Source organism: Sciurus vulgaris (assembly GCF_902686455.1).
Source record: "Sciurus vulgaris genome assembly, chromosome: 5".
In the NCBI taxonomy this organism is placed as follows: Eukaryota; Metazoa; Chordata; class Mammalia; order Rodentia; family Sciuridae; genus Sciurus; species Sciurus vulgaris.
The window spans coordinates 91,317,586-91,345,272 of record NC_136465.1 but is presented as its reverse complement, the minus strand read 5'-3'; the positions used below and the strand labels follow the sequence as shown (position 1 = coordinate 91,345,272).

At 36.8% G+C, this 27,687-nt stretch overlaps 1 protein-coding gene across 1 annotated transcript; it reads right to left on the bottom strand.

Annotated features, from left to right (window-relative positions):
• Positions 1 to 479: 479 nt before the first annotated feature.
• Positions 480 to 2,826, bottom strand: LOC306662256 (dihydroxyacetone phosphate acyltransferase-like; the record flags this gene model as incomplete). The annotated part of the gene is given in 5 exon segments (XM_079141780.1): positions 480 to 1,058; positions 1,060 to 1,130; positions 1,133 to 1,702; positions 1,705 to 2,109; positions 2,112 to 2,826. Coding segments are annotated over 5 exon segments (2,091 nt in total). The 3' UTR covers positions 480 to 728.
• Positions 2,827 to 27,687: the final 24,861 nt, after the last annotated feature.

The window sequence follows — 27,687 nt, the reverse complement described above, 5'->3', positions numbered from 1 at the left end:
CCACTGAATCACCTCCCCAGTCCTTTTTTGAGACAGGTTCTTGCTAAGTCTCTTAGGGCCTCAAAGTACTTGAATTATTTTAATAGAGTAACATTCTGTTATATGGACAGCCCATTTTGTTTATTATTTATTAGTTGATAGACATTTGGGTTTTCTCTGCCTTTTGGCTATAATGAATAATGTTTCTGTGATTATTCATGTCCATGGTTTTGTGTGGACATTTGTTTTCAGTTTCCGTAGGGAGATATGTAGAAATGGACTCATTGGATGGTATTGAGAAAGGCATTCGAGACTGAATCATATGGTAACTCCACATTTAATATTTTAAGAAACTGCCCAACTCTTCCACAGTGGGTGCACTATTTTGTGTTTCCACCAGTAATGTATGAGGGTTATAGTTTCTTTTTGTTGTTGGGTTTTTTTTTTTTTTTTTTTAAGACTGTTTTATTTTAAACACTCGCAGAGTTGGATGCAAATGCCTTTTGACCGTGTGGTGGGGACTGCTTACACAGATCATTTCTTCCTCTCCATGGAGTCCATGGTCGTGAAGTCTTGTGGAGCATGAGGTGTGTCTTCCTCTACATCCCTGTTTGCAGTAGTCCTTTATGACAGTAATTAGGTGGCCAAGTTCTCCATAACTGTCTGGTGATTATTAATGTCTCACAGCTGTTGGTTTTCCTATTGGTGCCCTACAACTGAGCATGTCTTGTAATTTGGTTGTGGCAGGTTCATTCATTTTCATTGTTTATCTTCTTTTTCTCTACCACACCGAGTCTCACAAAAGCTGCTAAGGAGTTTTTCTGCACGTCAGAAGATAACACATCATAACACTGAGAGGTACCTTGATGGAGAAGCTGACCTGTGAACTTCCTTACTGCGGCCAGGTATTGCTTCTCAGTAAAATGCTCTTCTTCATATAAGAGGTACTTGCAAATTATCTGGTAACATTCCACAAAAGGTTTAAAAAGTCCTACTAGAAATTCTAACACAGCATTTCCTTCCTCTGAAACAAGGATGTCCCTTAAAGTCATCTGAATGGTCTCACTTTTGCAAAGCAGGTAACCAGCCTTCTTCAAAGTCCCTCAGTGTGCTTCCCGGAAGGAAGATGAACTCATCTAAAAACATGTCATGAGGAAGCGGAAGCAGCTGTAGACATCCTCTTTCCGGAACCCAGGTGTCATCTGCAAGGCTACAGCTACTAAGGAAGGACGGACAAAAATGTTGAGCAACTGCTTCCTATATGCCGAGCACATAAGCAGAGTGATGTGCTGAAAAAGGAGTCCATCAACCGCTTCTGAGTCTCCGGAGTCCACATTCAGAATCACCTGGTCTCTAACAAGGCTGGCGAGGTTGGAATGCAGAAAAATGCTGGACTGGACAACTTCCTCAGCAGGTTCATTATCAGGCCACAGGAGGAATCCTCCAAACGCCTGGGCCAAGCCCTTCAGCCACAGAGTCTTCTCCACCAGAGCGTCAAAGTCCATAGATGGCCGGTTCTGAAGCAGCACCGCAACTGCCAAGCTCCACAGGCTCAGAACTTGGTTCTCAATTTGCAGAAGCTGCATTTTGTAGGCAACTTCAGTGACAAAAGCATGCATATCCTCGGACTGTTTCTGCGGGATGTATATTGGAACCAAGTTATATGGGCTCTGACTCATCCTTCCAGCTGCCAGAGAGCAAAGCGATACAGGGTCTCCAAAAGCACGTGGATGCTTCGAAAGTTTTCAGAGAGGATCTTTCTGGCTTTCAATAACCTAGTTGTAGATTCTTTTGATTTAGGAACTCCTAGAAGTTCATATGCATAAAGAGTTTCTTCCAATATCTTATCATAACTGATGCTAATTGGGACAAGGTAGGTTTCAAAAACTTCTCTTTTAAAAAATAGTTCCATCACAATATTCAGGAGACCAAATTTAGGAGTGAGTGTCTTGGCAGAGCAGCTCCTGATCCCTTCGAGGAGAAATTCAACAGGAGCATAACCATTCCGTAACATGGTTTTTACATATTCAGAGAACGCAGCCCAGTAGAGTTTGTTGCCACCAAAGGTACGTCGCATGAAAAAGGCACCCGACATCCTCAGCAGCTCCCCAACCACTCTCATTCCCAGGAGTCCATTCCTGCTGCTATAACGGGCACGGGTAAGTCGTAGTTGTACAAAAGAAAGGAGAGCATCAGAAAGTCAATGTAACTCCGGTGACCAGGCAGCAGGACAACAGGGTGCTCCTGGATAGCGCGTTGCAGTTTCTGGATGCCTTCTTCATTCACACACACCTTCGAGAAAATCTGTTGAAATATTTTGTTCAAGGCGAAGGCGTAAAACCGAATGACTCCCAAACGCAGCTTATGGCTCATCTCGTCCAGGATCTCACAGGCTTCCTCGCGGAGGACGTCAACAGACTGGAGGGACTCCCTGGAGAGCTGCTTAATGACATAAGGAATCTCTTCAGAACTGAGAACACTGTATTTAATATCGCTTGGCTTGCAAGGAGTAATTGCCTTATAGACAAGAGGTGTGTAGCATTTCATCGCCAATTTCAAGTCACTGACATGTCTCCTCTCCTCCAAAATATCTTCAAAATCGTCCCAGTTTTTAAGCTCTTTCGCGTAGAGGAGCACGACAGCGCCGGAACTGGACGAGCCTACCGAGAAGTAAGAGCTGGAGGAGCCCGAGCGTCCGCGGCGGCTGCCGCCCTGGGCGGGGCCTGGGCTCCTGCTCCGCGGCTGTGGTGCAGCCGCTGGGGGCGGTTCTCCCGCGCGGGGCGGCCCGACCCCTCCCGGGCGGGCCGCACCCTCTGCGGCCGCAGCCCGGGACCCTGGCGCCGCCATCTTGCCGGGTTATAGTTTCTTTACATCCTTGCCAATACTTGTTATTGTTTGTACTTTCAATATTATAGCTGTCCTAGTGATTGTGAAGTAGAATCTCATTGTCATTTTTTATTGATACATTAGAATTATACATAATAGTAGGGTTTGTTGTTACATATTCATGCATGCACACAATTGGACAATATAATTTGGTCAATATTGTTCCCCAGCATCTCCCTTCTTCTCCCCTCTTACTTCCCTCTGGTCTTCCTTCTAGTTTTATGAGATCTCCCACCTTTTTTTTCCTTTTTTCTCTCTAGTTTGCACATGAGAGAAAAACATATTACCCTTGACTTTCTGAGTTTGACTTATTTCACTTAGCATTATGTTCTCAATTACCATCCATTTTCCTGAAAATAACATGATTTTATTCTTCCTTATGACTAAATAAAACTCCACTGCATCTATTCATCTATCGGTTAATGGACACCTAGGCTGGTTCACAATTTGGCTATTGTGAATTGTTTCACTATCATTTTAATTTGTGTTTCCCTCAAGACTACTAACATTCATTACCCATTCATGTGCTTATTGACTATTTATGTATTTGCCTTAGAAATATATTTATTCATATCCTGGACCTATTTTTTTGTTTTAAATATAATGTGTTGCAGTATTTGAGGTGTAGTAAGCCTTGTAGATCAGAAGATGACTGCCATTGAAATGGTATTTTATTGCTTATAGTTGAAGGAGTGGGGGATGCTACACCTTATGGGGCCTCATGGGGAAGCACCAGGCCCAGTAGTGAAGCAGAGAAGAGAAAGAACTGTGGCCAAGGCCTTTATTCTTATTTCTGGAGGAAGGAACAGCAGAGGGAGGGCAGGCTGGTTACTGTGGCTAATTTGAATAATTTTAATGTGCCCTGGGACATAGGGACTGTTCTTAGTTTTCAGATACTTGGTTCTGGGGTGATTAGGACAGGTGTATGGTGGCTCAAAATGTGAATCTGATGATAAAGGAAGTGACTAGAATGTGGACTATGGATTGATTATTTTGTAATTGGAAAGTGCATTCCTGGAAAAAAAAAATTTCCTTGGGGAAAAGGGGGCAAGAAGGGGATCAAATGATTCAGGCATATTATTAAGTTGTCCAGAGCAATGTGTGTCCAGCACATACATGAAGAGCTGATGCTAAAGCATCAGATTAATAGGAGCTAGAAACATCATTAATACATTTTTTAATTGGGTTGTTTTCTCATGGTACAGTTGTATGTTCTTTATAGATTCTTTATGTAAGGCTCTTATTACATATATAATTTACAAATATTTTTATCCTGTGAGTTATTTTTTTACTTTTTTTATTGTATAGTTTTCAGTGACAAGGTTTTAGTTTTGATGTTGTCCAATATTTAGTCATTTCTGTTTTTAGTGCCATATCTAACACACTTATCCTTAACTGAAGGTCACAAAGTTCATGTCCCTCTTTCCTTTGAATTCTGTAATTTTAGCTCTTACATGTAGGTCTGTGGTCCATTTTGAACTCACAATGGTGTATGGTATGAGATAGGAATAGAAACTAATTCTGTAGCTTATGGATAACCAGTTTTCTCAGCACCACTTGTTGAAAAAGTCTGTATTTTCCCTGGCATCTTTCTAAAAAGCAATTGGCTACATATGTAAGGATTTATTTCTGGGCTCTTCTATTTCATTGGTCTATATATCTGTCCTTATGCTAATACCATACTGTTTTAATTATAGTAGTTTTGTAGTAAATTTTGAAATCAGAAAATGTGAATCCTCTCGCTATGTGCTTCCTTTTGAAGATGGTAGTAGCAATTCTGGGTTATTTGAAATTTCCTATGAATTTTAGGATCATGCCATCAATTTCTGCAAAAAATCAGATGGGATTATGTTAAGGATTACATTGAGTCTGTAAATAGACTTAAGGATATCTTCCCATTTATTTATATTTTCTTTGATTTCTTTCAACAATGTTTTGCAGTTTAAAGTTTACAAGTCAAATTTAAAAAAAAAAATTATACTTTATTATTTTTTTCCTTCCCCCCCACCCCTCTCACCTCTCTTTTCCCTCTATACAGTCCCGCCTTCCTCCATTCTTGTCCCCCTCCTACCTCCCATTATGTGTCATGATCCGCTTATCAGTGAGATCATTCCTCTTTTGGATTTTTGAGATTGGCTTATCTCACTTAACATGATATTCTCCAATTTCATCCATTTGCCTGCAAATACCATAATTTTATTATTCTTTACAGCTGAGTAATATTCCGTTATATATATATACCACAGTTTCTTTATCCATTCATCAATTGAAGGGCATATAGGTTGGTTCCATAGTCTGGTTATTATGAATTGAGCCGCTATGAACATTGATGTGGCTGTATCTCTGTAGTGTGCTGATTTTAAGTCCTTTGGGTATAGGCCAAGGAGTGGGATAGCTGGGTCAAATGGTAGGTCCATTCCAAGTTTTCTAAGGAATCTCCACACTGCTTTCCAGAGTGGCTGCACTAATTTGCAGCCCCACCAGCAATGTATGAGTGTACCTTTCTCCCCACATCCTCGCTAACACCTGTTGTTGCTTGTATTCTTGATAATCACCATTCTAATTGGGGTGCGATGGAATCTTAGTGTAGTTTTGATTTGCATTTCTCTTATTACTAAAGATGTTGAACATTTTTTCATGTATCTGTTGATTGCTTATACATCTTCTTCTGTGAAGTGTCTGTTCATTTCCTTAGCCCATTTGCTGATTGGGTTATTTGTATTCCTGGTGTAGAGTTTTTTGAGTTCTTTATAGATTCTGGAGATTAGTGCTCTATCTGAAGTGTGAGTGGCAAAGATATTCTCCCACTCTGTAGGCTCTCTCTTTGCATTGCTGATAGTTTCCATTGCTGAGAGAAAGCTTTTCAGTTTGAATCTATCCCAGTTATTGATTCTTGCTTTTATTTCTTGTGCTATGGGAGTCCTGTTAAGGAAGTCTGATCCTAAGCCAACAAGGTGAAGATTTGGATCTACTTTTTCTTCTATAAGATGCAGGATCTCTGGTCTGATTTCAAGGTCCTTGATCCATTGTGAGTTGAGTTTTGTGCAGGGTGAGAGATATGGATTTAGTTTCATTCTGTTGCATATGGATTTCCAGTTTTCCCAGCACCATTTGTTGAAGAGGCTATCTTTTCTCCATTGCATATTTTTGGCACCTTTGTCTAGTATGAGAAAATTATATTTATTTGGGTTTGTGTCCGTGTCCTCTATTCTGTACCATTGATCTACCTGTCTATTTTGGTGCCAATACCATGCTGTTTTTGTTACTATTGCTTTGTAGTAGAGTTGAAGTTCTGGTATTGCGATACCCCCTGTTTCATTCATCCTGCTAAGGATTGCTTTAGGTATTCTGGGTTTCTTATTCTTCCAGATGAATTTCATGATTGCTTCCTCTATTTCTGTGAGGTACGTCATTGGGATTTCAATTGGAATTGCATTGAATTTGTATAGCACTTTAGGTAGTATGGCCATTTTGACAATATTAATTCTTCCTATCCAAGAATATGGGAGGTCTTTCCATCTTCTAAGGTCTTCCTTAATTTCTTTCTTCAATGTTTTGTAGTTCTCATTGTAGAGATCTTTTACCTCTTTGGTTAGATTGATACCCAAGTATTTTATTTTTTTTGAGGCTATTGCAAATGGAGTTGTTTTCCTCATTTCCCTTTCAGCTGTTTCATCGCTTGCTTATAAAAATGCTGTAGATTTATGTGTGTTGATTTTATAGCCTGCTGTTTTGCTGAATTCATTGATGAGGTCTAGAAGTTTTATGGAGGAGGTTTTTGTATCCTCTAAATACAGAATCATGTCATCAGCAAATAGTGACAGCTTAAGTTCCTCTTTTCCTATTCATATGCCTTTAATTTCTTTAGTCTGCCTAATTGCTCTGGCTACAGTTTCGAGGACAATGTTGAATAGGTGGCGAAAGAGGACATCCTTGTCTTGTTCTGGTTTTTAAAGGGAATGCTTTCAGTTTTTCTCCATTAAGAATGATGTTGGGAACAATGGGGCCTGCCCTGAGGAGGAGGAGGAGGAGGAGTGCGGCCGCTTGGATTCGGAATGACTGCACCAGAGCTACAGGCGGTTGCCAGAGGAGGAGCTGCGTGGCGAGCTATTTGGACTCAGACCACTTCTGAATACCGGGGCCTGCCCTGAGGAGTAGGAGGAGAAGGAGGAGGAGGAGGAAGAGGAAGAGCGCGGCGGGTCGTTTGGACTCGCAGTGACTGCATTAGAGCTCCAGGTGGCTGCTCAGAGGAGGAGGCGATTGGTGAGTTGTTTGGACTTAAAGTGACTGCTCCTGAACACAGGGGGGCTGCCTGGAGGAGGAGCGCGGTGGGTCGCTTGGTCTTGAGTGACCGCACCAGGGCGGCTGCCCAGAGGAGGCGTGCAGCGGTTCATGAGGATTCAGAGCCACTCAGACCGACCGCTCCTGAACACCTGGGGGGTTACCTGGAGGAGGAGGAGGAACGGGGTGGGTCACTTTGACTCAGAGTGATTGCCCAGGGCTATGTGCAGTTGGTGGGAGGAGGAGGCACGCAGTGAGTTGCTTGGACTCCTAGTGACTGCACCGGAATATGGGGAGGCTGTCTGGAGGAAGAGGCGTGCGGCGGGTCTCTGGGACTCAGAGCGATTATACAGGGCCCCAGGTGGCTGCTCAGAGGAGGGGCCGCGTAGCCAGGCGATTAGGTGCAGAGCAGGGTCCCAGGATCTAGGAGGCTTCTGGGTGGAAGAGCTGCACAGAGACACGCTTAGGGGTGGAGCGAAGGTTCCAGGACTGCGGGCAGATTCTCTGAGGAGAGGCAGCCTAAGGAGACTCGTCTGCGAAGGGTGAGGCTCCCAGGCCCAGGAGGTAGGGCCGGGCCCCTGGGAACTTTGCAGAGGAAGGCAGCCCAGCTCAGGTGGTAGCTTAAATTGAGGGGAACCTCTAGGAGGGGAACTGACCAGTGAGTCCTCCCGACCGCGTGTCTTCCCTGCCGGGTTAGGTTTCCCCAAAAGGATGGTAAAACCAGAGACACAGGCCCAAACAGGCCTTGCCTCAGCCTGCAGCTTAGTTCCCCTTTGGATGACCATTGGTCAACAAGTGGAGGCACCTCTGCCCACTAGCAGGGAACATACCCCACCTGAAGGCCACCACTCCTAGAGAGGCAGCTTCCTTGTGGAGCACCGCATTATCAACTTCCTCCAAGACTTCAGCCTACTGAAGGCTAAGAGGGGATATATATAGAAATCTTCAAGGACATTGTAAGTCAGTAGAGGAAATCTGCAACATCTCAGCAGTCCACTGATACCTGAACAATATGAGAAAACAAGGAAAGAAAATGCCGCAAACAAATCTAGATGTTACATCAATAAAACCCAATGACAGCATGGCAGAAGAAATGACAGAAAAGGAGTTCAGAATGTACATAATTAAAATGATCAGAGAAGCAAACGATGAGATGAAAGAGCAAATGCACACACTGAATGATGAGATGAAAGAGCAAATGCAGGCATTGAATGATTGCACCAATCGACAATTAAAAGAGCAAATACAGGAAGCAAAAGATCATTTCAATAAAGAGATAGAGATATAAAAAAAAAAAACAGAAATCCTTGAAATGAAGGAATCAATAAACCAAATTAAGAACTCCATAGAAAGCATATCCAGTAGAATAGAACACCTGGAAGACAGAACCTCAGACATTGAAGACAAAATATTTAACCTTGAAAACAAAGTTGAACAAACAGAGAAGATGGTAAGAAATCATGAACAGAATCTACAAGAACTATGGGATATCATGAAAAGGCCAAATTTAAGAATTATTGGGATTGAGGAAGGCCTAGAGAAACAAACCAAAGGAATGAACAATTTATTCAATGAAATACTATCAGAAAATTTCCCAAATCTGAAGAATGAAATGGAAAATCAAGTTCAAGAGGCTTATAGGACTCCAAATACACAAAATTACAACAGACCCACACCAAGGCACATTATAATGAAAATACCTAACATACAAAATAAAGACAGAATTTTAAAGGCTGTGAGAGAAAAGAACCAAATTACATTCAGGGAGAAAGCAATACGGATCTCAGCAGATTTTTCAATCCAGACCCTAAAAGCTAGAAGGGCCTGGAACAACATTTTTCAAGTCCTGAAAGAAAATGGATGCCAACCAAGAATCTTATACCCAGCAAAACTTACCTTCAAATTTGATGATTAAATAAAATCCTTCCATGATAAACAAAAGCTAAAAGAATTTACAAAAAGAAAACCAGCATTACAGAACATTCTCAGCAAAATATTTCATGAGGTAGAGATGAAAAACAAAGGAGCAAATCAGCAAAGGGAGGAATTATTCTAAAGGAATTGTCAAATAAAGGAGGAACCAAGTAGTGTCAAATAAATAAATAAATAAAATTTAAAAAATGAACCATATGACCGGGAAACCAAATCATATCTCAATAATAACCCTGAATGTTAATGGCCTGAATTCATCAATCAAAAGACATAGACTGGCAGATTTGATTAAAAAGAAGGATCCAACAATATGTTGCCTACAAGAGACTCACCTCATAGAAAAAGATACCCATAGACTAAAGGTGAAAGGATGGGGAAAAACATACCATGTACATGGACTCAGCAAAAAGCTGGAGTATCCATCCTCATTTCAGATAATGTGGACTTCAAGCCAAAGTTAGTCAGAAGGGATAAAGAAGGTCATTTCATACTGCTTAAGGGAAGCATAAATCAGCAAGATATAACAATCATAAACATCTATGCCCAAAACAGTGGTTCATCCATGTATGTCAAACAAATCCTTCTCAATTTCAGAAACCAAATAGACCATAACACAATAATACTAGGTGATTTTAACACGCCTCTCTCACCACTGGACAGATCTTGCAGACAAAAGTTGAACAAGGAAACCATAGATCTCAATAACACAATCAATAATTTAGACTTAACAGACATTTATAGAATATACCATCCAACCAAGAGCGAATACACTTTCTTCTCAGCAGCACATGGATCCTTCTCTAAAATAGACCATATAATATGCCACAAAGCTAATGTTAGCAAATACAAGAAGATAGAGACACTACCTTGTATTCTACAGATAATAATGGATTGAAGTTAGAAATAAATGAAAGAGTAAAACACAGAAACTATTCCAACATTTGGAGATTAAACAATATGCTATTATATGATGAATGGATAACAGAAGATATTAGGAAGGAAATTAAAAAATTCTTAGAGGTAAATGAGAAAAAAGAAACATCATATCAAAATCTCTGGGACACTATGAAAGCAGTACTTAGAGGGAAATTTATTTCATGGAGCGCATTTAATAAAAGAAGTAAAACTCAACAAATAAACGACCTAACACTACAGCTCAAAGCCCTAGAAAAAGAAGAACAGACCAGCACCAAAAGTAGTAGAAGACAGGAAATAAACTCAGAGCTGAAATCAATGAAACTGAAACAAAAGAAACAATACAAAAAATTGACAAAATAAATAGTTGGTTCTTCAAAAAAATAAACAAAATTGATAAACCTTTAGCCACACTAACAAAGAGAAGACGAGAGAAAACCCAAATCACTAAAATTCGGAATGAACAAGGAAATATCACAACAGACAGGATTGAAATACAAAACATAATTAGAAGCTATTTTGAAAATCTATACTCCAACAAAATAGAAAATTTCGAAGACATCAGTAGGTTTCTAGAGACATATGAACTGCCTAAACTGAACGAGGAGGACATACACAATTTAAATAGACCAATTTCAAGTACTGAAATAGAAGAAGTCATCAAAAGCCTACCAACAAAGAAAGTCCAGGACCAGATGGGTTCTCAGCTGAGTTCTACAAAACCTTTAAACACACCTCAAAGTATCCCATAAAATAGAAGAGGACGGAACCCTCCCAAACTCATTCTATGAAGCCAATATCACACTGATACCTTAACCAGACAGAGACACATCAAGGAAAGAAAATTTCAGACCAATATCCTTAATGAACATCGATGCAAAAATTCTCAACAAAATTTTAGCAAATTGCATACAAAGACATATTAAAAAGATAGTGCACCATGATCAAGTGGGTTTCATCCCAGGAATGCAAGGTTGTTTGAACATCAGGAAATCAATGAATGTAATTCACCATATTAATAGACTTAAAGTCAAGAATCACATGATTATTTCAATAGATGCAGAAAAAGCATTTGATAAAATACAGCACCCCTTCATGCTCAAAACACTAGAAAAAATAGGGATAGTGGAAACATTCCTTAACATTGTAAAGGCCATGTATGCTAAGCCCATGGCTAATATCATTCTAAATGGTGAAAAACTGAAAGCATTCCCCCTAAAAACTGGAACAAGGCAGGGATGCCCTCTTTCACCACTTCTATTCAATATCGTTCTTGAGACTCTAGCCAGAGCAATTAGACAAATCAAAGAAATTAAAGGGATACGAATTGGAAAAGAAGAACTCAAACTATCCCTGTTCGCTGATGACATGATTATATATTTAGAGGAACCTGGAAATTCCACCAGAAAACTCTTAGAACTCATAAGTGAATTCAGTAAAGTAGCAGGTTACAAGATCAATGCTAATAAATCCAACGCATTTTTATACGTAAGTGATGAATCTTCAGAAAGAGAAATTAGGAAAACTACCCCATTCACAATAGCCTCGAAAAAAATAAAATACTTGGGAATCAATCTCACAAAAGAGGTGAAAGACCTCTACAATGAGAACTATACAACACTAAAGAAAGAAATTAAAGAACACCTTAGAAGATGGAAAGATCTTCCATGTTCTTGGATAGGAAGAATTAATATTGTCAAAATGGCCATACTACCTAAAGTGCTATACAAATTCAATGCAATTCCAATTAAAATCCCAATTGTGTACCTTACAGAAATAGAGCAAGCAATCATGAAATTCATCTGAAAGAATAAGAAACCCAGAATAGCTAAAGCAATCCTTAGCAGGAAGAGTGAAACCGGGGGTATTGCAATACCAGATCTTCAACTCTACTACAAAGCAATAGTAACAAAAACGGCATGGTATTGGTACCAAAATAGACAGGTAGATCAATGGTACAGAATAGAGGACATGGACACAAACCCAAATAAATACAATTTTCTCAAACTAGACAAAGGTGCCAAAAATATGCAATGGAGAAAAGATAGCCTCTTCAACAAATGGTGCTGGGAGAATTGGAAATCCATATGCAACAGAATGAAACTAAACCCATATCTCTCACCATGCACAAAAATAAACTCAAAATGGATTAAGGACCTCGGAATCAGACCAGAGACCCTGCAGATTATAGAAGAAAAAGTAGGTCCAGATCTTCAACATGTCGGCTTAGGACCAGACTTCTTTAACAGGACTCCCATAACTCAAGAAATAAAAGCAAGAATCAATAACTGGGATAGATTCAAACTGAAAAGCTTTCTCTCAGCAATGTAAACTATCAGCAATGCGAAGAAAGAGCCTACAGAGTGGGAGAATATCTTTGCCAATTATACCTCAGATAGAGCACTAATCTCCAGAATCTATAAAGAACTCAAAAAACTCTACTCCAAGAATACAAATAATCCAGTCGACAAATGGGCTAAGGAAATGAATAGACACTTCACAGAAGAAGATCTACAAGCAATCAACAAACATATGGAAAAATGTTCAACATCTCTAGTAATAAGAGAAATGCAAATCAAAACCACCCTAAGATGCCATCTCACCCCAATTAGAATGGTGATTATCAAGAATACAAGCAACAACAGGTGTTGGCGAGGATGTGGGGAGAAAGGTACACTCATACATTGCTGGTGGGGCTGCAAATTAGTGCAGCCGCTCTGGAAAGCAGTGTGGAGATTCCTTAGAAAACTTGGAATGGACCCGCCATTTGACCCAGCTATCCCACTCCTTGGCCTATACCCAAAGGACTTAAAATCAGCATACTACAGAGATACAGCCACATCAATGTTCATAGCGGCTCAATTCACAATAGCCAGACTGTGGAACCAACCTAGATGTCCTTCAATTTATGAATGGATAAAGAAACTGTGGTATATATATACAATGGAATATTACTCAGCCATAAAGAATGATAAAATTATGGCATTTGCAGGCAAATGGATGAAATTGGAGAATATCATGCTAAGTGAGATAAGCCAATCTCAAAAAGCCAAAGGACGAATGATATCGCTAATAAGTGGATGATGACACATAATGGGGGGAGGGAAGGGTTAGTGTTAGGGTTAGAGTTAGGGTTAGGGAGGGGGGGCAAGAATGGAGGAAGGAAGGACTGTATAGAGGGAAAAGAGGGGTGGGAGGGGTGGGGGGAAAGGAAAAATAACAAAAACAATAAAAAAAAAAAAAAAGAATGATGTTGGCCACGGGCTTAGCCTAAATAGCCTTTACAATGTTCAGGTGTGTTCCTACTATCCCTATTTTTTCTAGTATTTTGAGCATGAAGGGGTGTTGTATTTTGTCAAATGCTTTTTCTGTGGCAATTGAAATAACCATATGATTCTTATCCTTAAGTCTATTGACATGATGGATTACGTTTATTGATTTATGAATGTTGAACCATCCTTGCATTCCAGGAATGAACCCCACTTGATCATGGTGCACAAATTTCTTAATATGTTTTTGGATACGGTTTGCCAATATTTTGTTAAGGATCTTTGCATCTATATTCATCAAGGATATTGGTCTAAAATTTTCTTTCCTTGATGTGTCTTTTCCTGGTTTGGGTATGAGGGTGATATTAGCTTTATAGAATGAGTTCAGTAGGGTACCCTCCTTTTCTATTTCCTGGAATACTTTGAGAAGTATTGGAATGAGTTCTTCTTTGAAGGTTTTGTAGAACTTGGCTGAGAATCCATCTGGTCCTGGGCTTTTCTTGGATGGTAGATTTTTAATGGCTTCTTCTATTTCATTGCTTGATATTGAGCTGTTTAAATTGTGTATGTCCTCCTGGTTCAGTTTAGGAGGAGCATATGTCTCTAGAAATTTGTCAATGTCTTGGTAGTTTCTATTTTGTTGGAATACAGATTTTCAAAGTAGCTTCTCATTATGTTCTGTATCTCAGTGTTGTCTGTCGTGATATTTCCTTTTGCATCATGTATTTTAGTAATTTGAGTAATTATTTTTATTGCTATTGTTAATGAAATAATTTTCTTCATTTCATGTTTGAAATATTAGATTCTAGAGTACAAAAATGCAAGTTTTGTATGTTGATCTTGTGAAACTTATTATTTATCATATTTATATTTTAGTGAGCTCCTTAGAATCTTCTATATGTATATGATCATGTTATCTGCAAAGAGATGTACATCTACTCTTCCTTCCAACCTGATTTCTTTTATTTCTTTTTCTTATTTAATTGCCCTGGATAGAACCTATAGCACAATAGTGAATAAAAATATTAAGAACGAACATCCTTGTTCCTGATCTTAGGGGAAAAATTTCAGTTTTGCCTCATGATGTTTGATGTTAGCTGTGACTATTTTGGCATATGCCCTTTATCAGGTTGAGAAATATTCCTATTCCTGTTTTGGTAAGTATTTTAATTTGGAAGAGTCTGGATTTTTTGTCAAACACTTTTTTTGCATCTATTGAGATTATTATTAGGTCTTATTGTTGCTTATTGTTATGATGCATTATGTTGGCTGATTTTTGTCTACTGAACCAGCCTTGCATTGCTAGACTAGACCCTGCTTTATTATGGTATATGTTTCTTTTTATATGTTATTAAATTTGGTTTGTTAGTATTTTCTAAAGGGTTTTGTGGTTTTATTTGTGTTTATAATAAGGAATAATGGTCTGCGGTTATTTTTCCTTTTCCTTGTCTTTCTCTGGCACTGGTATCATGTTAATGTTAGCCTCACTCAAAGAGTTGAGATATCTTACTGCTGATTTGTAGTACTTCTGGAATAACTGTAGTTAGTTATTTTTTCAGTTAATAATAAAATTCATCAGTAAAACATCTGGTTTTGAACTTTTATTTGTGGGAAGTTTCCTTCTTAAAAATTATTAATTCAGTCTAGCTATATGTTGCAGATGTGTTCATATTTTTTATTTCTTCTTGATTTAGTTTCAGTACCTGTGTCTCACTGGGAATTTGTCTGTTTCACCTGATTTAGCTAGTTTGTTGCCATTCAGATGTTCACAGTATTCCCTTATAATTCTTATTTTTTCCTGGATTATAGTGATGTGCATTTTTGTCATTCTTGATTTGCTTCTTCTTTTTCCCCTGGCCAATATATCTAAATATTTTTCAGATAATTTTAATCTTTCTAAAGAACCAACTTTTGGTTTTATATTTACTACTAGTTTTCTATTCTCTGTCACTTATTTTAACTCCATTCATTATTAATTTGTTCCTTTGATTTAGGTTTTGTTTGTTTTGCCATTTTTAGTTTCATGATATTAATTTAAGATCTTTTTTCTTATAGACATTTGAAGTTTTACATTTCATTTTAAGCACAGCTTTAACTGAATTCTGTTGATTTTGACACATTGTGTTTTCACTTTCATTCATATTCATGTATTTTCAAATTTCTTTGATTTGTCTTTGATTCATGTATCATTTAGGATGTGTTGTTTAATTTCCACATATCTGTGAATTCCCCAAATTTCCTTCTGTTATTGCTTTGGATTCTATTCTGGTTGAAGAACATCTCATGCATAATTTCAATCATTTTAAGAGTATTGAGGCTTGTTTTATGGCCTAAAGATAGTGTGTCCTGGAGAAAATTCCAAATGCATTGAGATCATGTGTGCTTTTCTTGTTAAATGGAGTGTTCTATAGATTTCTGGTCCTTGCAGTTGGTTTTCAGTTGTTCATGTTTTCTCTTTTCCTGTTGATCTTTCGTCTACTTGTATAACCATTATTCAAAGTAGACTATCAAAGCCCTCAATTATTATTATTGGATTCTTTATTTTTCTTTTCAACTCTGCAGGTTTAAAAAACTATGTGTTTATTTATTGTTTAGTGCTTGGGCAATTCTGTTAGTTTTGCTCATGTCTTCTGGGGCTTTGTTGTTAAGCTCATATATGTTTATATAACTATTAATCTTCCCAAAGGATTAATTCTTTTATCACTATGAAATGACTATTTCTAGTAACAATTTTTTGGTTTCAAATCTAGGGTTGCCCTGATGACAACCTAAGTCACTTATATGTTAAGAGTTAATCTCCTTTGACAGTCAGAATTTACTCTTATACTGTGAATAAATGGATGGCTTGAAGTCTGCTAATGAGTATACCTTTTGTGTTCAGTTAGAGACTAGTAGCATAGAGGGGTTTTATATGATGTTTTCTGAGAGAGTACAGCCTCAGGCATAAAGTTCTTGCATTGCCAGGAATGAGTGTGATTTTATTTTTAATTCTGGCTTCCCAGGAGTCACCCTGTGGCTAGAGTGGCTTATTTTTCAGTCAGTGTTTGGTTAGGGATTCTGTGCCCAGGAGGCTTCTGTCTTGTGATGCTGAGGCTGTGTATGCCTTGGAGAAATCTTTTGTATCTGCTCCACGTCCTGCTCTGATTTTGAGTGCATATGCACAATCTGCCTAGCCCACAGAGTTCACGGGGATCTCCAAATGGCTCTTTTTGGTTGTTTTTTCCCTGACTCTATTAAACTTTTGACTATTTTGTTTTTTGCTAGTGTGGCATTATTAACCTTGTTTTTAAAAATAGCTATCTACCAAGATGTTCATTTGTGTCAATACTTCCTCTTGCTCTGTTTTAAATAAAGCTGGTTCCCTCGTGTAGAGTTCCAGATCCCTTTGTTCTTGGAGTCTGCCTTTTCCACTGGAGCAAAACCTTTGAGCTAGGAGAAGAGGTGTGCTCTTCCTGGGATGGTGTTCCCCCCAGATGAATGGGCCCTGGATGATGACTTACCTCTTGCTTTTTTTGGCCTTTCCCTCTTGGCCTGGAACCTAAACAAGCTGGGGTAGAGGAAAATGTGAACCCAGTATCTTCAGCCTGTCACTGCTGGAGAGAAGGACTTCCATCCTACATGCTTAACTGGGTAGAAACAGGAAGCAGATGCAGTCCTTTACTATACCTGCCTAGAGTAGAAAGCATGATAAATACTGTTGTCCTGACACTCTCAGGTTAAAACTGTAGCTCCAGTCTGGGAGGTTGGAGGGTAAGGAATCACCTCTTCATGGCTGCATGTTTCTGGAGTAGAGCTTTCCTATCTCAGAACTGCAGGAGGGGTGTTAAGGGAGTGGCCATGAACAAGATAACAGAGACTAATATTTCTCATTGAAAGCTGGTTAGATTTTCCTGAGTGTTTGTCTCTCTATTTATCATGTGCTTTTTAAATGATCTCCAGAGCTCATAATGACTTTTTTTGTGGTAATTTTCAAAAGTAAAGTTGGCAGGGGCAGGGGAAGAACATGGTGCTGAGCAGCTTTGCATTCTGCACTCTCTACGTTCTGCCTCCTTTAATATTTCAGATCTCATTAAATGACTCCACTATCTACAACCTCAGGAGATTTAAAGGTAGATTTTAATTCTACATCAGTACTTTTACCTAGTACAAGTCATTATCAGCTCCTTTTAAATATCACAACAGCCTCTTTATTAATAATGGTGGAAGATAAAAAACTGCAATAAAAAATTCCCAAGATAAGGAAGTAAATAGCTTAGATGTTCCAGGTAAGTAAATAGCTCCACTGTATGCAGCAATTAATCCAGAGGTCAAAATTGGTGGTTGCTTTGCCTTCTTTAGCATGTGGCTTTTACAATTGCTGTGATCATCATTATTGCAGCATGGGGGACAAGGGAAAGATTAAGGAGTTTGCATTCAATCACTGATGAGGTATTAGTTGGTAGTCACTAGACCATATGCAGTCATCTAGGGACTCAGGTTGAAAGCAGCCTTTCCTTGTGCAAAATAAATGTCCAAAGTTGCTCTAATTGTCATTGCTCCAGACTGTGGGGAGGAGAAAAGAGTGTGACAGAGTGTAAAATTGAAGTTTCTTATGCCCAACTGGAAAAGACATGTACCATTTCTACTGACTTTCCATTTATGATTATTTAGTTATGGGACCACACCGGAGGGCAAGACATACTGATAAAATAAGCTCATAGATGATCAACTACATCCTAGCTACAATTCTATTAACACAAGAGAGGGAGGCTTTGATGAACAAGTGGTGGAAATTATGTTTTTTATCTCTAATCTGTTTTCCATAATGTTTTCAGAATGATTTGAAAATAATTTTAAAAAGCAAAGATAAAATAATAAAAATGTTCCACTAAAACCTATATGTACATAAACATACTATACATAAACATACTCTTGTTTCTCTTGAATAAATCCAAAACCCTAAGCATAGCATCAAAAATTCTGAGTGAGAAAAGTTTTTCCTACTTTTCCATTCTTATTCTTGGATTGGTTTATTAATAATAATATTTATTAATAATAAAGATATTTCTTTTAGAAAGATATTTTAAAAAACTTAAAAAATATTTAAAAAAAAATTATTATCACCTATTACCAGGGAATTGTAAATGAAAACCATGATGATATATCACCTCACACTTCTTAGAATGGCTACCAAAGAGACTAAAGACAATGAGTGCTGATGAGAACCTGGAGAAAAATGGAACCCTTGACACTGTCAGTAAATATGCAAATTGTGACAGTCATCGTGGAAAACAGTATGGAGTTTCCTTAAGTTGAAAATACAACTATCATACAATCCAACAATCCCACTTCGGTGTGGGTTATCAAAAGAAAATGAAATCAGTATATTGAAGAGATATCTGCGCTCCCATGTTTATCATTCATGTAGTCATATATGGAATCAAACTGAGTATCCCTCAACAGATGAATGGATAAAGAAAATGGAATATGCAAATCCAGTGGAATACTATTCAACTTCAAGAAAGAAGGAAATTCCATCATTTGCAACAATTTTGCTGAACATGTGATATAGGTTAAGTTAAATAAGCCAAGGAGAGAAAGACAAACACTTCATGATCTCCTTATATGTGACTGATTTGACTTTCAAAAGTCAAACTCATAGAAGCAGAGAGTAGAATTGTGGTTACCAGGGGCTGGCATGGAGGAGAGGTGAAACTAGAAAAGTGTTGGTCAAAGGATACATAATTTCTGTTACCCATGATGCATACCTTCAAGAGATTTATCATACACTGTGATAACTACAATGATAGCAATGCATTTTATATTTAAAATTTGTTAATAAGTAGATTTTAAGTATTTTCACTACAATAAATAAATAAAGGCAGTAAGGAATATATTAATTAGCTTGATTTAACCATTCCGCTATGTATACATACATAGATATATTGAAACATGTTGTATACCATAAATATATGCAATTTTATTTGTTAACTAGAGAAAAAAATTAAAGTATCCACTCATACTTTCAATCAATTAAAACTATTTAGCACCTACTATGTACCATGTACTGTACTTAGCTGGGGGAGATGGCCATGGTCTCTGTCATATTGCAACTAGTAGAAAAGAAGCATATTAATCAAAGAATAAATACTGTTGAGGAGTAAATGTTATGACTGAGAGATTGAAAACTACAAAACTTGTAACAGGCAAAAATTAGAGAAAATTTCCCTGAAAACAATGTTCAGGAATCTGAAGGAAGAATAGGACACAATCAAGATAATAGCACTTGCAAGAAATATGGAGAAAGAGACTTCCAGGCAGTGAACTGCATGTCAGAATCCTTCAGTTAACATAGCGTATTTGAAGAATGAAAGAAGGCTATCTATTGGGATTTTTGAGAGTGAGGGAATCTGGTGAACAATGAGGGGAGATGTAAAAATAAATATAGGGCCTTTGAAGTCATGGTAAAAGTTTTTTTTGTCATTAGAATAGGAAGAAGTTACATAAATGTCTTACAAATTATTTTTATTTTATGTACAGTACAATGTACTTTTTGTGGTGTGAAGTTCTGAGTTTTGACAAATGCTGTTGTATCCTCCCACAGTCAAGAAGCAGAACATTAACATTTTTATTACATCCCAAATTCCTGTTTATTAGTCCTTTGTAAATAAACACACTCTTCACTTCCACAGCTTGGCCACCACTGACTTAACTCTTTGTCTCTATAGCTTTGCCTTTTCCCAAATGTCATATAAATGGTATCAATGTGCATGTAACTTTTAGGATCTGGCTTCTTTCACTCAGTATAAAGCCCTGGAGATCTTTTCAAGTTGCAGCACGTTTCAACAATCTGTTTCTTTTTATTACTGATTTGTATTTCATTCTACAAATGCTCTACAGTTTATCTATTTAAGAGTTGAAGATATTTTAGGTTGCATCCAGTTTGGTATTATTCTTATTAATAAAGCTACTATAAACATTCACATGTAAGTTTTTATTTGAAGATACATTTTTATTTCTCTTGGGCAAATACCTGGGTCATAAGATAAGTTCATATTTAATTTAAAACAAATTACTTTTTAAAGGACTGTATCATTATGTATGACCACCAGCAATCAAAGAGAGTTCCAGTTAAATTCCAAGTGTTCATTGCTAGTATGTACAAACGTGATTGACTTTTGTATATTGACCTTGTAGACTGTGACCTTACTAACCTCACTTGTTAAACTCACTCTAGAAGCATTTGTTAGATTTTTTCTATATAGAGAATTGTGTCATCTGCTAATAGAAACACTTTTATTTCTTTTTCAAATCAATAAGCCTTTCATTTCTTTTTCTTGCTTTGTTGCACTGGCTAGGACTCCAAATACAATGGTGAAAAGGAGTAGTGACAGAGATATCTTTGTTTTGTTCTTGATCTGGAGTTCAAAGGAGTATTTTATCTGTCACCATTAAAAATAATGCTGGTTGTGGGGATTTTACAGAGCCCTTAATCATGTTAAGGGTGTTCTTTTCTAGTATAACTTTTAAAGATATTTTATTATGGATGCTGAATTCCTTCAAATGCTACTTATACATCATTGAGATGACATTATTTTTAGCCTTTTGTCTATTAATATAGCAAATTGCATTGGTTTAGTTTTGAATATTGAAATGAATTACCTACATATGGTTATTTGGTCATGAATGTATGTATAAAATATTATCCTTTTATATATTCCTGATCTCATTTGGCAAAAATTTTGTTGAGAATTTTTACAATGATGTTTATGAAATTTATTGTTTTATCACTTTATGTTCTTGCAATATTTTTGTCTGATTTGGTTTCAAGGTAATGCTTGTAAATGATGTGTGAAGTGTTCCTACTTCTTTGTTTCAGGAAGAGGTTGTATATACTTGGTATTATTTATTCCTTATGTTGATGACATTTATTAAAAAACAAATAAACATTTGAATGACTTATTTATTTTTCACTAGGTTTTGTTTGTGTATTTAAGAAGTCCATTTAACTGTTTTCAAATGTATGGGCCTATTATCATTTTTATCATTTTATTATCATTTATGATTTTATTATGATTCTGGTGTCTGTTGGGTCTGCAGTAATGCTCCCTTCTTCATTTATTGTGTGGATAATTTGAGTCTGCTCTGTTTTTTCCTTGGTTAAGTTGGAGTCCATTAATTTTGTTACATTGTTTTCCAAGAAATTGTTCTTGATTTCACTGGGTTTTCCCATTGTCCCTCTATTTTTAGTTTTATTGATTTCTGCTCTTAGTGGTTTAAGTTTATTTTTCTGATTGTTTTGAGTTTAATTTTCTATTCATTATCAAATTTTTAGTGAAAATTTGACTACTATTTTCAGACTGCATCTTTTTTTGTAATATAAAAATTTTAATGTATAAATTTTCTTCTAAGCATCACTTTAGTTGCCTTCTACGAATTTTGATATGTTCTTTATTTAATTTGTGTTCAGTTAATGTTTTTAATTTTACTTGAGAGCTCCTTTCTGCTCATTGATTATTTAGACACATGTTGTTTAATTTCCTAGAACTTTGGATTTTTAAGATATCTTTCTCATATCAATTTCTAGTATGTTATTATTAGATAAAATATTTTCAATTTTTATGACCTAGAATGTGATCTATTTTTCTGAGTACTTAATATATGCTTTAATATATATTCTGTTGCTGAATAGAGTATATTAGAAGTGTCAGATAATTTTGGTTGATAGCGCTTTTCAGGTCTTCTGTATCCTTATTAATTCATTTTCTTTCTTCTATCAATTACTGAGAAAGAAATGTTAAAGATTCCAAACATGATTGTGGACTTGTATATATTTTTCATTTTTATTCATTTTTGCTTTGTGGATTTTGAAATGATATATATATAATATATATATATATGATTACACATTTGAAATGTTAAAACTTCTTGGGGAATTGGTCCCTTATTTTAAAATGATCCTATTAATTTTTGGCAATATTTCTTGTTATGAGGTTCATTTTGTCAAATACTAATGTGGCTACGCTAACTTTCAGTTCACTTGTTCTGATTTATTTTAGATATATAGAATTTACATGGAGTCTATTCTTTATTATTTTTATTATAACTATAATTAATGTTGGTTTCATTTAAAATATATATTTAGTTTGCACTCTTTTTCACTGAATCTGATAATTTCTGTTATTTACTTAATGTGTTTACACTATTTACATTTGCTATAATCATTAGTGCAGTTAGATTAAAATCTGCCATCTATTTCCCATTAGTTCTGTTCTTTGTATTATTCCTTAGTTTTAGACTTAATTTAGATTTCTTTGTGTGTTTATTGTCATTCTGTTTGTGGATTCTTTGTGAACATTCTGAGAGGTCCAACAGATGGGTCTGCCAGTAGGAGGGAATTCCTTGTATACCTGTATCCCCTAGAAGTTCCAACCACTTGCTAGCCCATGTTCAGCTTTTACCAATTTCTTAAAAAATGTAGCTGGATTATTTTTACCATGGCTGTGTGCCACCTCTCTTAAGTAAGGCAGCGCTAGCATCCAATCTGTCTTTGAAAGCACCTGTATTCTTGGATTTCAGATTAGTTGCTTGTCCTGTGACCTCTGAGTAATTCAAGAAACCCTGTGAATTTATAGATTATCTTATGTTGTTTTGTGTTGTTTTGCAAGGATAGGAATAAGTTTCTTTCTAACTTTCTCCATCCTAAACAAAAACAGGAAATTTATAATGTATGCAATAATTTTACAGTTTCAGTGTGGAACATATAGCATGACTAGAATATGGATACAGGGAAACAAGGCAGTGGAATCTGAGTAGTCCAGAAGCAGGTTAATGGTTACCTCGGCTAAGGTGGTGATGGCAGAGGTGGAAATAAATAACCATACTCAAAAGACAGATAAGAAGTAAAACTAATATGTTTGATTATAAGAATAGGGTAGTGTCTTAGTCCGCTCAGGCTGCTATAACTAGCATAATAGCCTGAATGGTTTAAACAACACATATTTATTTCTCACAGTTTCAGAGACTGTGAAGTTCAAAATCAAGGTGCCAGCAGATTAAGTCTGCCGAGGGCTTACTTTTTGGCTTACTGGAAGTTTACAGTTGCTTTCTTGCTGAATCGTCTATGGCAGAGCAGAGTGAGATGAATCTCCTCTCTCCTTTTATAAAGGTTTTTGTCCCATTATGAAGGCCCCTCTCATGACCTACTCTAACACTAATTGCTTCCCAAAGGCTCTGATTCCAAATACTATCACATTGAGACTTAGGACTTCAACATAAGAATTTGGGTAGGGAGGTAGGGACACAAACATAGTCCATGACAAGGAGGAAGACAGAGATAATTGTTCAAAATTACTTCCTAGTGTATGGCCTATAAAATGAGATAATGGGGAGACAGGGAACACTGGAAAGGGACTGATTTTCTGGGGTGGATGGTGAGTTGGATTTGTACATATGGGATTTGAGGTGCCTTTGAGAAAGTCGGTCAGAGACCTTGAGTAAGCTGTGGCTTATAATGATCTAGAGTTTAGATGAGGTTTCTGACTTACAGAGATAAAATCATAAAGCATTTTCTTGTAGGTCATAATAAAAGCCATGACCTATTGAAGCCTTAGAAACATTATAAAATGAGAAGAAAATTGTACTCAGGACAGATTTAAGGAACCCTTTATGGAATTCCCAACTTGTTCTCAGTTTTCAAGTCATATTAACTAAAAGTTATGGTTTGAATGTCCCATCAAAACTCCATTGAAATTTAATTCCCATTGTGATGTATTAAGAAGAGGGAGAGGTGAGACCTCTAAGAGGGGATAAGATCATGAGGGCTGTGCACTCATAAATGAATTAATCCTTTCATGGATTTATGAAATGATGGATTATCTTTTGGGTGCATCTATTATAAAATCCAATTTGTCTCTGCCTTGCCATGTTATAATGAAGCAAGAAGACCCTGGCCAGATGCTGAGCAGATGTGGGCACTATGATCTCAGAATTCCCAGGCTTCAGAACCCTAAGCCAAAATAATCCTCATTTCTTTACAAATTGTCCAGTTTTAGGCATCCTGTTATAGCAACAGAAAATGGACTAAGACAACCTCTTCATTTGATGGGTTGAAGTATACCCTTCTCCCACCTCCAGACCTTTTCATGTTTGCTCTGCCTGGAGTGTTAATCTAATCTCCACCAACTTCCCTTTCCCACTTTCAACATTTTTACTAACTTACTAGGTATTGGTGATTAGCTTAAGGTTCTCTTTCACCAGGATAACTTTTTCACTTTGTCTAAATCCAATTGTCCCACTTCCTCCAGAGCAGTTAGGTTCCATTGCAAGCTCTACTTTGTACTTCTCCTTCATGACATCTGAATCTTAATTTCTTGGTCAGTTTTTAGCTCCTGATTCACATGCTTCTCAAGTACTTGGATCATGCCTATCTTTTTCATTGATTGGGTCGCATCCACAACAAGCATTTGGTTCATATTTAAAAGAGTGAGTTGCTATTTGACTAGCTTTTAAAAACCCTGCTCATCGACTTCCTGAAGAAGTGTGCCAGAACTCACCTGAAACTGACATTTTGGAAACAGGTAATGCTGAAAACTTCTGGAGTTATTGCACTGGAGGTTGAGATGACATCCTTTGTTGGTCCTAAACTCACTGAAGTGAGGAAGAGAGGAAAGCTGAAAATTGGAGATGGAAAGACAATAGATGTTATATGTTACTTTTATGCTCTTCTGCTTGGATGAAAACCAGAATTTGGATAGCGAGGATTTTAGATATGAAATGAAAAATGAAATCGTTCCCCTTCAATTGTCTCCATTTAACATTCATCTTAACTCTTTCTTACTAAAAGCATCTGTATCCTAGAAAAATAGAAGAAAGAAATTTCAAGAGACTTGGATATATTACTGATATTTTTTCATTAATCTAATTATATAACTCATAATTGGTGCTTCTGATTGGAACCTGTCAATACTAGCTGTTGGCTCTGTGTCACATCCTATCCTCTTTGCTAATAAGTGCAGAGAAGAGTACACAATACCAAAGTAATAAGGTATAAATAACAAGGTGTGTAATTACTGTACAATAACCTTCTCTCAAGGAGCAAAAAATGATATCGAACAAAGGGCAAGATACTTGGAAATCCTTGCTGTGCAGTTATTATAACCTAGCTGTGCAGCAGTTATATCACTTTTGTGAAGATTTAAAAAAAATATAACATAAATTGTTAAAAAGAGAAGGAAAAACATTGGGAAGAACTATAAAGCAAATGTCAATTTATGAAATAAGTTTTACTATTTTTAACTTCATTCTAGTTAATGTTGCAGTAGATGATAATTTCCTTGCCTGTTGGAGACTAGTTCTTTAAAAAAATGTCTTCCAAAATTAGGTGAAATGTTATAACAGACCTTACTTTTCTTGAACTAATAGTTGAAATGATGGTTTATGGAAAGTGCTTATTAAACAAAATAGAAATACAAAGTTAAAAATTTCAAGCTCTTAGAGACACCACCATTCAAACTTTTCAGAGCAGAAACTGAACAGCTCATAAGGCTGTCAGTAAGAAACATAAAGAACCCCAAATTAAACTAAATATGACTTTCTGGCTTAATATCTATATTTAACTGCATGTAGGTGGTTCAGTGGGGGAGGCAGTCTATTGGCATTAGAGTATCTTTAGGCTAATATATGTTTTTTTGCTACCCTAAAAAATGTTATTCCAACTATGGGTCTTTCAGCATTTCCTTTAGACTCAAACATTTTAGAGATATGAGAGAATTCTTTATTGAATGAATGATGAAACTTTCTGTGATTGCTAATGCTCTAAGGATAGGACTCTTTTATGCATCTTCCAGTTCCTAAATCCTAAGGAAATATTGTATAGATTGTAAGAGCTTAAAAATACTTACTGAATTAGTTAAATATACTGTGATAAAATTATTTGGAGTAGTTAGAATTTAGTGTATTGTGACACAGCAAAGGAATAAGTTTGCTAAAACGCCTGGATAAAATTAGGATATATCAGCCAAGTAAGATCAGATATTGAATGTTATTGCAAATTTAAGGCTATTGGCAACTTCTTAAAAAGTATGGACCTCTGTTACCTGTTGAATTACTATTTTTGTTACCAATTTGCTGTAAACATTACTTACCCATGAAATGCAGATTCTTGAATGCAACAAAATTCATATATAAAGAAAAGTATTCTGGGAAATTGCATAAAGATGGCATAATTTTTGATAAAATGCAAACATTTAATCTTGAATATTCTATAAGGCCCAGAGTGTCCTGGCGGTAGCATTTCTGACAAAACCTATTAAAATTCAGAGTTATCAGGTATTTATTGACTGGAAGCTGCATTGGTCTTTTTACCATGATAGTGTAAAAAGTATTCAGTAAGTCCAATGAAGATATTACTAGCAGCTATATAACAAGGAAGACAATAAAATCAAAATCATGAATAAGTTCTAATCCAATTAGTACAAGTCACTTCCTTTTTTTTTTCCACTTCCTCTTTGATGATGTTTGACATAATTAACCTGTTATCTGGCAACTACCTGATCCCTGGTAATATAGTTCCATAATGCTAATTTGGAAAAAGAAGCAGGTTGGTCTTGATCAAAGAGGTGCAGTTTGTTTTGTTGTCATAGGGTCTATCCCTCTCACAGTGACTCCTTGTCTATTGACCCATGGTCAAGCTGTAAGCTAATTTGACCATAATTTATTGAGTAGGCCATCTATCTGTCTAATTATTAAGAATTTCTTCTGAATAGATGTCTTTTTGGAGCAAATATATAAGATATGAATATTCTCATGCTCTCATCCTATTTTTGGAAGACTTCCTATGTATGGATTTGAAGATCCAGCCAGATTATTAATAATGGAGCCAGGAATTACTGCAAATCTTGACCTCAGTTTATCCTTTCTTTCTTTTAAAGAGGAGAAGTAATGGGGTTTAATATCTACTCTAGCAGGATTTTCAAGATGGCGGAATAGAGAAGGGACTTTCCTGGTTGCTCTTGGTGTGAAAGCAGGAAGGCAAATAGGCAGCTTCTCAGTAAAGTGAGTGAATAAAGAAAAAGGGACTTTACTGGGAATTAATACTGGACATTCAAAGCAGATTGGGGACTCACGAGTTTCAATATAATAAAATAAGAAAGAAATCCCCAGTGCCACTGCTGCTGCCACCAGTGGAGGTGCTGGCCTGAGCAGTCCCTCTACCAGTAAAGTGGAGGGATAAGGGAATTAAAGGAATCTGTCTTTTTAGGAGGCTTGAGGCATGTCTGGATATGGAGAGAACAGAGATCAAAGATACAGCCTGACTAAACTGAAAGGCATCCTGCATAATATGCTTGTTCAGGAAGGAAGCTGCATCTCTCCTGGCCACCAGTAGAGGACAGAGGAAGGAACCATTTTGCAGCTACAGTGTGGGGCTGGCAGCTGGGGGAGCCAA